Raw genomic sequence first — 15,000 nt, forward strand, 5'->3', positions numbered from 1 at the left:
CGATGACTGTTACCGTGACGATGAAGGCGAGAGGACGCGTTGGTGTTGATGACAACCGGGTGAAGACAATCTGGGTGTTTAATTGATTTTTCTAAATGTCGCCAAATCCACGTCTCCTCCTCCGGCCTGAATCCGTCAAACATGAAACTCACGACAGCTGCTACAGATCCTCACACAGCATCGGGTTTCATCTCTCCTCAGCTGAGGGAGCTACTTAAGGGTGATGCAGAATCTCTTTAAGGTTTTCTTTGTTATGGAAAGAGTGAAGTAATTTACAGGAGTAAATGAGATTTTACAGCGGTAAAATTCTACTGTTTCCATGGAGACAATATGTTTATCGAGAGTCTCTCAGGGCTTTTGTGGGTTTAACAGACTTTAAGTGATTTTATTAAATATAATTTTAAGGAAACCTTAAGGAGAAAACTTAAGGGTGTTTTGTCCAGCTGTTTTTATTTTAAGGAAGTCTTAACTCAGACTTAAAGGAAAATCTTAACTTAAGGTGTTTTGTGCAGCTGGCCCCTGGTTTCCTTCATGAGACACTTCCTGTTGCAACACACAGGGTTACACCTGTTTACCTGTGTGTCCGTCAGCATGCACCATGTGAACCTGAGTTGCCAAATAAAACATGTTCCTCCACCTCCTTCTCTCTTCACCTCACCCCTCAGAGCTCCTCACCCCCCCCCCCCCATCTACAGGAGACGGGTGTATTGATGGATGCATTATGTCAGACCGAAATAAAAATCAAGCTTAATATTTTATTCAACCCCTGCTTGTGTTTTCTCCTGTGAGGAGCAGCTGAGCTGAGAGCTGCACTGAGAGAATCAATAGACCCAGATCGGGAGAAGATTGGCCTCATTTTCCACAATTCAAAGAGCAAAAATAAAAACTGTGTGGATTCAACCCAAGACAAGGAGGAGTAAACACTTCAAGACGTTTCTCTGAGAGGAAACCGAGTCGACTTCCTTCAGACCAAAACCAGTCCTGCTTTACACCAGCGTCTGCACTGCTTTGTTCAGAGACCTGGCCCCGGGTGAGTGGTGGAACACCGATGGATGGTCGATGACTCGAGTTGTGAAACCTAATTTACCACCAAACAGGTCACTGTGAAATTATCTTGATGCTTTGATTTGAGTTTTTCTTGTGGGTGCAAACGTTGAAGGCACGAGCAGAATTATCAGTGTCAAGAGGATCTTCCAGATTCCTCCTGGGGTCTTTATTTCCTCTTAAAAGTAACTTCCTGGATTATCTGGGGAACCATTTGAACGTGACACACCTTGTCTCGGAGGGTGAGCACCTCCCCCTCAAGGTAGTGATGCTCCTCTCTGGCCTGCTCCAACTCTGCTTCCTTATTCGACAGCTTCTCCTGCAGGCTCAGGAGTTGCTGTAAGACAGACAGACAGACAGACAGACAGACAGACACACACACACACACACACACAACACACACACACACACACACACACACACACACACACACAGGTACTCGTTAGTTGTTCATGGTGATTGAGGTACGCAGTTTGAAAACTCTGAGGATGTGTTTGATCACGGCCTGTAAATAAAGATGGACGTCGCGTCTGTGACGTCACCCACAGGTTTCTGAAGCTCAGAGTGAGCTGCTCCACCGTCGCCATCTTGGCAGTGACTCCGCCCCTAACTCTCAACTAATCCATATATGGACAAAGAGTGTGTGTGGAGCTGAGACTTCGGTTCATGACAGTTTGTATAATAATGTAATAACATGCAAGTGTGTGTGTGTGTGTGTGTGTGTGTGTGTGTGTGTGTGTGTGTGTGAATGTTCAGAGGGAGTTTTATCAGAGAGGAGCAGGGAGCTCAGTTTACTTTACTTCCCCCCAATCAATCAAACACTAAAACAACAACAGTGTGTGTCACTGCTGACTCAGAGACCTCCCATAATCCCTTGCTTCACTGATTTCATAAAGCAGTGTAGAGCTTTGTTGAAGCACGGCGCTCGTTTGCCACGAGTTAGCCTGATTTGACTCGACTTCCTGTCTCTCTCTATCTGAAGTGACAGCGCTTATAAAACAAGGCACATTAGAGACAACACACACACACACACACCATACACACACACACACACACACACACCACACACCATACACACACACACACACACACACACACACACACGCGGCGTGCCCTGCTGGCTGGTTGTAGATGTGTTGCTGACTTGACTTCTCACAGTGTGAGGGAACGCCACGCTGCTGTCGCTTCTCGTTTGTCACCTGCTGCTGTTTGTTTCCTCCGTTCAGACTGTGACAAACGAAACTATTGTCACTGAAATAAATGTTTACTCTTTATTTCAACGTTAGGATAAAATTATATCAGGAGGAGAATGTAGATCCGTATGATGGATATTAGTGATTTTAAATAATTAGTATCTCGTTATGATGGCTGAGGAACAGAAGGCCTCACCACCAAAAATGAAGCATCAACAGTGAACAACAAGGAGCTGCAGTTCCTCTAACGACCACTAGAGTCTGGCTCCAGCAGTGAGTCAGTCCCCATAGACTCCCATGTTAAAATGTCCAACTTTACAGCAGAAATAAACATGTTTACAGCCTGGTACAAAAACTGTTCTGGTCTCTAGAGCTAATTTCCTCCTTCATGACACCTGTTTATATAACTCACCTGTTTATATAACTCATCTGTTTACATTTTATTAAAGACAAAAGTTATGGAGAATTGAGGGCGTGGCCTCTTTGAGTGATGTAATCACTTAACAGAACATCAGGAAGTCTGAGCTCCTGCTTTTAAAGGTGGGTGAATTATATTATTATTTTATTTATATGATAGCACTAATTAGCAGGTATCAGTGTCTGTGCTCGCCATTCCTGGCTTGTTAGCTTAGCCTGAATTAGCCTTGGTTTAGCCTTCAAGCAAGATGACCAGCTGTGATAATGATGCTAACAGAAACGTATCCCTGCCAGCGCCTTCCCAACCGACATGAAACGGAATCTCAGCTCGACACACGCCCCTCCTCTCTGCCCATATTTGGATTAGCTGGGGGTTAGGGGCAGAGTCAGACACTGCCAAGATGGCGACAGTAGAGCAGCTCACTCTGAGGTTCAAAACAATATCAGTTTAAGTATCAACTAGCGTCTGTCTAATCAGCTGAACTGTCACTGTCACTTCTTTCTTTCCTGCAGCAGTGGAAGTAAATGAAGCCTTGACAGTTAATGCAAACAGCTCCTGCAGGTTGCAGCTTCGACAACATGATGAGTAGCAGCAGAAGAAGAAGAGGAGACTCCTACCTGCTGCATGGTGAGCATGCTCTGCTGCAGCAGCTGTATCTGAGCCTCTGGACTGTGTGCGTGTTTGTGTGTCTGTGTGTGTGCGTGGTCGTCGTCGGGGCGGCCGGCTCTGCTCTGCTCCTTCCTCAGAAGCTCCACCTCGTTCCTGTAGGAGTCCAGTTGCCAACGCAGGGAGTCGTTCTCCTCCCTCAGAGAGGCCTGGGTCTGATCACACACTCCTGCAGGAGGGCGGAGGAGGAGGAGCAGAGGAGAAGGGAGGATGATTAAAACTCTTGTATCTGCATCTTGAACCGGATCAGCACCAAAAGAGTTCTTCCCTGTGTCGTTAGCTGTAGTGTTAGCTGTAGTGTTAGCTGTGTTGTTAGCTGTGTTGTTAGATATGTTGTTAGCTGTGTCGTTAGCTGTGTCGCTAGCTGTGTCGTTAGCTGTGTCGTTAGATATGTCGTTAGCTGTGTCGTTAGCTGTGTCGTTAGATGTGTCGTTAGCTGTAGTGTTAGCTGTGTCGTCAGCTGTGTTGTTAGATATGTTGTTAGCTGTGTCGTTAGCTGTGTCGCTAGCTGTGTCGTTAGCTGTGTCGTTAGATATGTTGTTAGCTGTGTCGTTAGCTGTGTCGTTAGATGTGTCGTTAGCTGTAGTGTTAGCTGTGTCGTCAGCTGTGTCGTTAGCTCTGTTGTTAGATATGTCGTTAGCTGTAGTGTTAGCTGTGTCGCTAGCTGTGTCGTTAGCTGTGTCGTTAGATATGTCGTTAGATATGTCGTTAGCTGTAGTGTTAGCTGTGTCGTTAGCTGTGTCGTTAGCTGTGACGCTAGCTGTGTCGTTAGATATGTCGTTAGATATGTCGTTAGCTGTATTGTTAGCTGTGTTGTTAGCTGTATTGTTAGCTGTGTTCTTCATCGTACCGTTCTCCTCAGTGCGGATCCTCTTGCAGGGATTTTCATCCAGGTCGTCGTCTGACATTTCCATCTCCTCCTCTCGTCTGATGCCCATGATCTCCTCACTGTGAGCGTTTCTCAGCTCCTGAAACACCACAACACACACACACACAGTGACAGCATCCTCAGCAACACATACACATACACATACACATACACATACACACACACAGTTCATCAAGCATGAGGACGGTGCCATATTTACTATGGAGCAGTGGGGTGTTAAGTGGGGGGGGGTCATAAACAAGGTGCAAAATGTTCTGCTCTGAGCCTCTCTTCTGATTGGCTGACTGTTTTCTGAGTGATCCAATAAAAATAAAGCAGATTTCAGGTAAAAACACTCAGAGAAACCAAATCCTGCAAGGTTTGGATGGTGGGTCCAGGTGGGCGGGGCTTGGTGACTGCTTTGTTGTGACATCACAAAGTTCCAGAAGTCCTGACGGCTGGTTTTAAGGCTCAGTTTCTGAATACAGGCTGTGTGCATTTCTCTGTGGACTGAGGCTTTGATACTTTCACAGTATTAATATAGAAGCTAGAGCTGATCTATAATCACACTACACATGGACACAGACCTTTACACTGGAGGAGCTTTATATTAGCTGCTGATTAATTTGGACCAATCAATTTATTGTTTCAGCTGTAAATCATCAATAATTTTATTTTAGCTGAAGTTGAATGAAATCATGTTTCCTGTTGCGTCCTCCATGAAACGTGTGTGAGGAGACGTGAACAGTGGGACCGGAGCCTCCGCCTGCTGCAGCGCCTCCCGGGATAATCAGATCTCGTTATGGCTGCCATATTCATTATCTCTTCATTTGTCAGCTGTGATTTCACAGCACACGTCTGACAGAATAATGCCCCGTCTCCGCAGCGTGTCTCCACACACACACTCAGCAGCACAACCCAGGGCTGTTGCCATAGTGACATGAGTACATGTAGACTTACCACGGATACTAGCCGTTAGGGGAGGGGCTTTCACACCAGGACTGTGGCATGCACACTGTGTAACAACATGAACTGTGCTTCACTTTATTTCTTTGTTTAATCCCCCCCCCACACACACACATGAACAGCTCCATGTTGAATCCACCATGTTGCTGCTGTGTGGCCTCGACTGTCGACTGAGCTGACATCGGACAAACCCTCCCTCCCTCCCTCATACACGTCCCTTCTCATGTTCACACTTGTTTTCTAGATTTGACTCTGGATATTAATAATTGATCAGAAACTTAACCCTGACAATCACTGTTGCCATAGCAGCGCCTCACACTTTGGAGGAGGCGTCAGATCTGTGCGTCTGGGCTGCAGTGGTGATCAGAGGCCGGTGTGTGTGTGTGTGTGTGTGTGTGTGTGTGTGTGTGTGTGTGTGTGTGTGTGTGTGTGTGTGTGTGTGTGTGTGTGTGTGGCATCCAGGAAAACAACAAGGCCACTGACTACAACAGCTCGTACAGGGCTGTCTGTCATTCTCTCTTGTAGGGACTGGCAGCAGAGAAGAAGAGAGCAGTGTCTCTGGGTGGGGGGGTGGGGGTGAGGGTGGGGGGGGACAGAAGAAGGTTCACCAACCTCACACTGCTTGCGCCAAATGTCTATGTTCTTGCGCTGTGCTTTTGAGAAATGGTCCCATGCCTTTTGCCTGGTGGCGGCGGTGAAAACGGCCGTGATCTGCTCGACTTTGGGGTGAAGAGGGAGGGGGGAGGAGGAGGAGGAGGAAGAGGAGGAGGAAGAGGAGAGGAGGAGGAGGGGAGGAGGAGGAGGGTCAAGACAAAACAAGCCATTTATGTAGCATTGTAGTGACTGACTTAGGCTGGAGCAGCAGACAGAGGAGAGACCACGGACACACTGACCACAGGTGTGTGTGTGTGTGTGTGTGTGTGTGTGTGTGTGTGTGTGTGTGTGTGTGTGTGTGTGGGGGGGGGGGGGGGGGGGGGGGGGGGCGCTTAAAGGAGCAGTTCACTCAAAGATGAAAAGGTGTCATCGTGTGCTCAGGTCAGACTCCATGAGTGTCTGTATGACGGAGCATCAGGCCACATTTAAAAGAAAAGAAAAGAAATTTCAAGAATAAAGTCGTAATGTTTCCGGTGGAGCTGCTCGATTATGGCAGAAATAATAATCACAATTATTTTGATACATTTTTAGTCACATTTATCCATTAACTTTGGAAACACCAGTATTTATTTACTTTAAAAAACTATCTTTTTAACAGTGCACTTTCTTCAACTTTAAATACAATTTAACGGAAAAACTAATAAGAAAATACATTTAAAAAATGAGAAAAAATAAATAAAAAAATATATAATATCTAAAGATATGAAATATATAATATTTAATAAAAATAAATTAGAACAAAAAAAAAATTAAGACCAATGTTGTACTTCCACAACCTACTGAAAACTACTAAACATGTTTTCAACATGTTCCGCTCAGTAACTCAGTCCAAGGAGATGAAGGTCTGGTCCGACTCTAGATGACGCACTCCTACGTACGTCACTCACGTAACCAGGAAGTGGATGGGGGGGATGGTTTTCGCAGGGGGGGCACGATGCGGCATGATAATCGTTTTTATCTTGTTTTCATTATCGTTGGAAACTGAAATCGTACAAAACGAAAATGAAATTAGATTAATCTCCCAGACCTAATTACAAGAATAAAGACATAATATTTAGATTTTTTTTCTTTGGATATTTTACATTTTTTATTCTCATAATACTACAACTTTTTTCTTGAATATTACGAATATTATGACTTTATTCTCAAATTTCTTTATTTCCCCTGATGCTCGGTCGTTTGGACACACCGAGATCTTACTCAGTCCCAGAGCTACAGCTGCAGCTCTGATGAATGATCTGTATTTACTGGCGATGTGACGACCCTCGTGTCACTGGAGCAGCGACACAGATCGTCTGTGATTAAACACTGTGCTGCTTCCACTTCCTGTTCTGGGAACCACAGTGTCACTGACTAGAACTGGGCCAGAGAGTGACGGACTGAGCAGCTGATGACACAGTGACTGGATGAGGAGTGAAGGCAGTAAAACTTTTATCTGTAGAATGAATAAAGCAGACGTTATCATCATGAATTCAAAATAAAACTTTATGTGATTTGGATGCAAAGTGACAAACAGGGTTAAAGAGGAGAAGAGCCTCTGATCAACAAGAAGAGAAACACTGTGAATAACAAATAGAGTGAGATGAAAACTAAAGTGGTTTAAAGAGCATTAGAGGGAAACTGCTGGTTTTCCATCAGTGTGGATCAGCTGCAGAGACTCGGGGAAACCAGGACTGACAACAACCTCTCTCTCTCTCAGCTCACCTGTTTACAGCCTGTTCAAGGCGGGTGAAATCAGAGGTCGTCACAGATGCTGTTGTGTTACAGGTCACCTCTGTGACTGGCGCTCTCTGACATCACGCTCTTCATGACGACTTCGTTTGGTTCATTGTGAACAATAATGAGGCGTCTTCTGAACGGACATATGAGCTGTGTCCCAGTCTGACTGCGTCTCCGCGGTGATACACTGTCCAAGTCAAAGGCTCCTAAAAAAGAAAGTCGTCCTTCTTCTCCTGGTCCGACATATCCCAGGATTCATTGCAGTAATGAAAGCAACAGTGACAGTCTGAGGATCATATGGTTAAATGTGAGTGTTGTGTTTCAGCTCAGTTCACCAGCTAACGGTACAACTGTTAAAACCCAGAGACTTGAAACAAAAAGGGCGGGAACAGCTGTTGACGTAAAGAACAGACCGTCTCGTTCCGGTCCGGCCTTCGCGGTCTGCGAAGGACCACGTCCTCTGAGCGATGAAGTCCCTGAACTGGGACACAGCTTTAGTGACTCTTCACTTCGATGCTCGACTGTATTTACTGGAACCAGAGGCCGAGTGTAACGATGCGACAACAGCACTGTCGTCATGGAGACTTCGAGGAGCGACGCTGGGCTCTCCACACAGTGACAGAAACATCACAGCACATACAACACTGTGTCAGGGATCACAATTAACAGCAACATCTGGTTTCATGTAGTAATGGACCCAACACGGTCCAACATGACGGGCCGAGTCCAAACTAAAAGCTGCAGAGCAGCTGCAGCGTCTCGACTCTGTCACCATCACACACAGAGACGGTGAGGACGTTCAAGAGGAAACTCTTATTATAATATCTTGAGAAAGTTGTAATATTACGAGAATTAAAAATGTAACATTAAGAAAGAAAAAACATAATCGCCAGTGAAATGTTTTATTCTCATATTATGACGATTATTCCTGAAATTTCAGATTTTTTTCTTCAGTGTGACTCTGACACTCTGTCGTCAGAAAGAGATCCACGCCCACACACGAAAACACGCCCACACACAGAGACACGCCCACACACATGAAAACACGCCCACACACGGAGACACGCCCACACACGAAAACACGCCCACACACGAAAACACGCCCACACACACACGAAAACACGCCCACACACATGAAAACACGCCCACACACGGAGACACGCCCACACACGAAAACACGCCCAGACAAACGGAGACACGCCCCCCACGAAAACACGCCCACACACGGAGACACGCCCACACACACGAAAACACGCACACGCACATGGAAACACGCCCACACATGGAAACACGCCCACACATGGAAACACGCCCACACACGGAGACACGCCCACACACACAAAACACGCCCACACACACACGAAAACACACCCACACACATGGAAACACGCCCACACATGGAAACACGCCCACACACACAAACACGCCCACACACACGGAGACACGCCCACAAATGGAAACACGCCCACACACACGGAGACACGCCCACAAATGGAAACACGCCCACACACATGGAGACACGCCCACAAATGGAAACACGCCCACACACATGGAGACACGCCCACAAATGGAAACACGCCCACACACACGGAGACACGCCCACAAATGGAAACACGCCCACACACACGGAGACACGCCCACAAATGGAAACACGCCCACACACACGGAGACACGCCCACAAATGGAAACACGCCCACACACACACACACATGGCAGCTGTCTGTGTTCACATTCACTTCAGTTCTAAGTGAGTCCTCGTTCCCCTGATCTCTGCAGCAGACCTGTAGAACCACAGCAGAACCACAGACCTGTAGAACCACAGCAGAACCACAGACCTGTAGAACCACAGCAGAACCACACGTACAGGAAACAGCAGGTAGAACTAGAGCAGAAGGAGCTGGTAGCTGCTGCCGTCTGGACCGGGTCATGTGATCAGCTGGTCTCTCTCCTGTCCGGCGCTCTGTACTTACATCACACCTGCAGCTTCACTCCCCCAGGACTGACTGAGGCAGCGTGAGTCCAGAATGGACGGAGGTTTTAGACCCAGGACTAATTCACTTGTGTGGAACAGACTGGACCAGAATCTGACCGGACCCGACCGGATCAGACCAGATCCGTCCGTTCATTCTGTTCCCACGCTGCCGTTCAAAGTCTCGCTCCGACATTTCATCCGTCGTCACTCAAACGTTTCCAGCTCCGACATTTTCATTTTACAAACACAAAACAAACTCAAGCATCACGTCTGAGCTCGAGACTTTCTGTGACGCAGACCGACAGAACAAGAACCAGACGGAGACCTGAGACTGGACCAGACCTGTACTCACCTCCCAGCAGCAGACTCATGTTCTGGTGTTCTGGTGTTCTGGTGTTCTGGTGTTCACGTGTTCTGGTGTTCTGGTGTTCTGGTGTTCACGTGTTCTGGTGTTCACGTGTTCACGTGTTCACGTGTTCACGTGTTCACGTGTTCACGCGTTAACGGGTTCTCGTGTTCTGGTGTTCACCTGTTCACGCGTTAATGCGTTCTCGTGTTCTCGTGTTCTCATGCAGAGTGAGCTGATGTTAAACATCCTGTTTGTTCTGCCTCAGTCACATAAAGACACATCCACTCTGGTTCTGGATCCGGCTGCTGACGGATCCTGGTCTCAGAAAACCAGATGATGGACGGAGGCAGCGTCAGGACACACAGGGTTCAAACACCAAACTACAGGATTCTCGCTCTATTTTATTTCCATTATTTTCTCCTTATTATTATTAATGACTTATTATCTATATATTATTCATTGTTTACTGTGGAGTGTTGAGCGTGCACGCAGGCGTCTGGTGAACGTCCATGTATCAGGGCTTTAGAGAGACAATAGTCTGCAATGTTTTTGGATGTCATGTGACTTAAAGACAGGAAGTGTCTCTGGAATATTCTGAAAAACGTGTATGAGTTTTACGAAATTTGAAATCTCTTCTTCAAACTCTCTTTATTCATGGTTTCTTCTCAGCTGATGGTCTTTTTTAAACCTGTTTTGTTTTTATCTTTGTAACTGTGTTTTGAAATGCACCACATGAACAGAGTTGTTATGATCATCAGAATCAGAATAACCATGTTACCTGCTCACATATAAATAACAGGCCTCGGCTTGTTTTCATCATTCCTGTTCTTGGCAGAGACACAGTAAAGATCCACTACGTCACCTGACTTCCTGATTTGCCCCCGTCATTATCACTCTGTCCACTAGGGGTCGCCTCGCAGTGACACGTAGCTCTGGTCGGACCATCTGAGGTTTTCAGAGTAAAGGTCAGAGCGCCGTCACACCACTGACTCCATCACCTCCGAGCCACCGACCTGATCGCCGCCTCGCAGCGGGCTGAAGATAATGGAGCTGATGGTGAGACGGATGGGGGAGTGTTGTCATGGAGACTGGGCTGAGATCCTCTCAGAATAAATGACTAGCATGGAGGCAGGCTTTAAAAAGGCTTCATGGTCTGTGACTGCACCACACCCTGCAGCAGGGCGGGGGGGGGGGGGGGGGGTCGATCTGATGTCCACAAATCCTTTTTTTTATATTTGGTTTTTTTGTCTTTATTTATGTCAGGTGTAAAATATAAAAGAAATATAAACATATAAAAAATATGTCCGTCCATAACATTGACCCAGCCCTCTGAAGCAAAGGTAAACACCTGCCTGCAGCTCATGTCGTCATGTATTACCTGGAGTCATGACCTTTGACCTCTCAGTATCATACACTGTGCTCCCTGTTGGTTTAGGGATGACTGTTGCTTAAATTTTAATATTATACAATATCCACTCAGTTTCCCAGTTTATTGGGTCCATGTAACTAACGCAGTTTAATCTTACAATAAACTGTAGAGCGGGGGTTCCCAACCTGTGGGTCGGGGCCCACTGGTGGGCCACAAGTCATTTACCAAACAGAACGAGTTTGGTGAAAAGATTTGGTAAAAAACAAAACTATAAAAAATATTTTTAAATGTGCTAAAATCAAATGATTTTTAAAAACATTGAAAGTGGTTTTAAAACTTCTTCCATTGTTTTTTTTTCTGGTATTAAGATCCATCACTGTGATTAACTAGTGATAGGAACTTTAACGACCATCATGTGCTTGTTTTCTATGGAAACTAAAGCCCAGCCACACAACTGTACGCTGTGTCTGACTTCCTGTGTTTGGATAATAACAACAATAATAATAATAATGATAATAATAATAAGTTTTACCTTTCAAAACACAGTTACAAAGTGATTAACAAGATCAAACTGAGGACAAACGATAAAAAATAAAGGATGATAAATGAGTGTGGTCGTTGATTTTCTATAAATATTTTTGTTTATTCAGCATTTATGTTTTTATTGGCCTCCATTTCCCATCAGCCCTAAACATTTCCAGGCTACACGTCACAGCTCAACGTAAGAGGCGGGTCCATTTGAGATGTTTGAACCGTCCAATCAGATCAGCTGAATTGATGTTTTTATTTTTTATTTTACAGACTATTAATCTATTATATCTATATTATATATTTTAAGTTCTAATATAGTTTCAGTCGTTCCTCTGTCTGTTGTTTACTCCACACAGATGTTTATCATCCAGCTGTTGAACGTCTCTCCTCCACATGATGAATCACCATGAAACATGGAGCAAACTGAACTCACCTGTGGAACAGTTTTACACAGAGGATTTCCGTCGCCATGGAAACGTCTGGACATGTTTGAAATAATGAACACTCCTTACACTGAGTTAGTATGGCCAGCAGGGCGTTCTTGAACGCCTCTTTGGCGCGCTCCATCTCCTCGTCGTGCTGCGCCTTCTCGCTCATCAGCCGCCGGACGTGGCTGTTGGCCGACTGGATCATGGAGTAGAAGTGGTTGGCGGTGCGGCGGTTGACCTCGCCACGGTCGATCCAGGTGAACAGCACCGCTGTGGCCTCGTTGAACTTGTGGTCGTCTGTGAGGGAGGGGTCAAAAAGTCACACAGGAAAACAGCTGGAGGGAAAATAATCAATCAGAATGTGTCTGCACCGGTTTATTGATCAGTCTGAGCTTTCAGCATAAAACAGCATCACTGCGTCACCTACTGGTTTGTGTTGGAGAAGGTCACTGACCTCCAGGGCTCTGTGTCATTCAAAAGGTTCAATATCAGTATCGATATGATATTTTGATTCTTAATGATACAGAAGGAAAATTACACTTCACTCTACAAATTTAGTTTGACTCTAGTTTTATTTTGAAGCTCCGTCTCTTTACTCAAACATGTTCGTGTAAATAATCAGCCAATCACCAGCTTTATTATATTTTGGTCAGATTATGCTGCATTCTGATTGGCTCACTTACACCAGGAGCACACTGCCAGCGTTGCATGTGTTCCGCTCTAGATCACGTGACACAGCTGCGAGACGTGAGCCAGTGTCGCTTTAACCCGCTAACATGGATGCCGAAATGAAAACCAAGACGTTCGGCAGCTGCCGTGCACACGCCACGCAGCCAGTGTGTTCCTGGCCTTAGGTATCGACTGACAAGGTATTTTTCAATCCTCAATATCATCAAACCGGTGCAGTCCGTCTGAGAAAAGATGTTGACGTTTGATACCCAGCCCCATTATGAAAGTCAGCTGTTACATGAAATTAACATTAAATTAACTGCAACCACAAACTTCCCTTCAGCTTGGACGAACATGAAACATCAGAACAAAAGATGAAGAGCTGAGTTAGAAAATATCTGGTTCTTTGATTAAAAGTTGAAGGTAGAAGCCTGTGGACATAAAAACCTCCAGGGAGGAGGCAACTACAACTCCCAAGATGCATTTCGGCAAGAAACATCCAATCACACGTCCCTGATGGTGGAGTGATTTTACTGCAGCTTTAATTAATTCACTTTCATCCAGTGACGGAGTCAAAGTCCTTCAGATTGGACGTGAGTTCAGTGTCAGACATTCGTCCCTTTAAAGCCTCAGTCCAAAAGCAGCGTCCCTCCCCAGCATCTTTCTTCTTCATGCCTCAGACCAGACGGTGACAGATGGGTGGTTTCCTGGGACCTTTAACGTTCAGTCGGGCTAAACAAACAGCGAGGATTAAAACCCTCCTGTGGGGCGTTCGCTGTTCACGGCTCTGTGAGTCACTCCACAGCCACTGAACACAAAAGGCATTTTTGATTTTCAACTTTTCAACCAAAACCTCGGTGTCAGTCATAAAGAGCGCCGAGCCTCAGCGGGCCTCCTTCCACTGCGTTCTCCCCCATTTGAATAATAATTGAGCGGCGGCGCGGAGTCACGGACGACGGCAGAACAGAGTGAATTAGAGAGCGTTTAATGAGCTCAATACCCGCCGCAACACAACCTGTAAGAAGACACTTTTCCCGCTCTGATAAAGCCCCATTCACACGCAGCAGCAGATTACAGTCACATTACAGCGAGCACAATGAGGCGCTGCTGAACGCACACGACTCAGGGAATAATGTGAATTTATTTCTCCTGCTGTTTGAGGTGAAGAATGAATTCAAAAAGGTGATTCAGAGAGAAAACACGCTTGTTTATGTTCAGCATTAGAGGGTGGAGGGGAGACGGAGGCAGAACATGGAGGAGGAGAGGGAACAGGAAGTAATGAGCTGACTGCTGGATGGTTTAAGATTAAAGGAGGTTACAGGTGTAATTTATTATTGCAATGCAGCAAACAGAGGAAACAGGAAGCTGGTTTCTCAGGTGAGGAGCAGAGAAAATAAAAGCTGCGTCCACACTGATACGTTTTCATTTTAAATCAATCTCCGTCCAGACTAACACACCTGAAAACACACATCACATGACCATTCAATACACTGAGCATGTGCGAGCCGGTGTAAACAGGAAGTAGATTGTCTCCTCTGCAGTTGTAGCATTAAAACAGAGAATGTAAGTGAACAACAACTGTCATTCATTATCATGTTGTATTCACCACTGGTAGTCCAGGCTGATGAGAGCCAATCAGGAGAGGCCGTGGATGTGACCTCATCGTTTACAAAGGTCTCAGTTTCTGTCCATCCAGATACAACACAACCCCAGAGTTTTCAGAATAAAACGGAGTAAACGTAGATGAGTTTTAAAACGAAAACGTGTTAGTGTGGACGTAGCCTCAGTTCTGATTCTGGGAGCTCTGATTACACCTGTCGCAGGTGACCTGAGGGTCTGGATGCTTCGTAACGTACAGGTAGATCAGAGTTGTTTAAGCCTGAGATCTTTTAGTGCTTTACAGACCAGTAGAAGGATTTTAAAACACACAGGAAGTCAGAGCAGTGATGCAAGCACCATGTGACTGCTGGTTATATCAACAAGCTTCTCTGTGTGTGACGTGGTATTCTGCTTTTATAACCGTCTTCATGTTGATTCCGGCTGACCTCTGACCTTTGATATAATTTTTCTTCTCTGGGACCAAAAACAGTGAAACAGGTGAAACCAGTTTTTTATTTTTACTATGAAGTGATGTGAGTCTGAATCACCTGATTC

The 15,000-nt window shown here is 45.6% G+C and overlaps 1 protein-coding gene across 4 annotated transcripts in view; it reads right to left on the reverse strand.

The window, feature by feature from the left end:
- The window catches only part of enox1 (ecto-NOX disulfide-thiol exchanger 1), an 83,329-nt gene that overhangs the window by 8,116 nt on the left and 60,213 nt on the right, over positions 1-15,000 (reverse strand). For all 4 annotated transcript variants that reach the window (XM_056389343.1, XM_056389344.1, XM_056389342.1 and 1 more), the window contains 5 exons: positions 12,262-12,474; positions 5,768-5,874; positions 4,172-4,289; positions 3,273-3,490; positions 1,274-1,381 (listed from right to left, as the gene is read on the reverse strand). In XM_056389343.1, coding sequence (XP_056245318.1) covers positions 1,274-1,381; positions 3,273-3,490; positions 4,172-4,289; positions 5,768-5,874; positions 12,262-12,474 — 764 coding nt within the window. The remainder of the gene's footprint in view (positions 1-1,273; positions 1,382-3,272; positions 3,491-4,171; positions 4,290-5,767; positions 5,875-12,261; positions 12,475-15,000) is intronic.

This window comes from Seriola aureovittata, chromosome 11 (assembly GCF_021018895.1).
Source record: "Seriola aureovittata isolate HTS-2021-v1 ecotype China chromosome 11, ASM2101889v1, whole genome shotgun sequence".
Taxonomy (NCBI): domain Eukaryota; kingdom Metazoa; phylum Chordata; class Actinopteri; order Carangiformes; family Carangidae; genus Seriola; species Seriola aureovittata.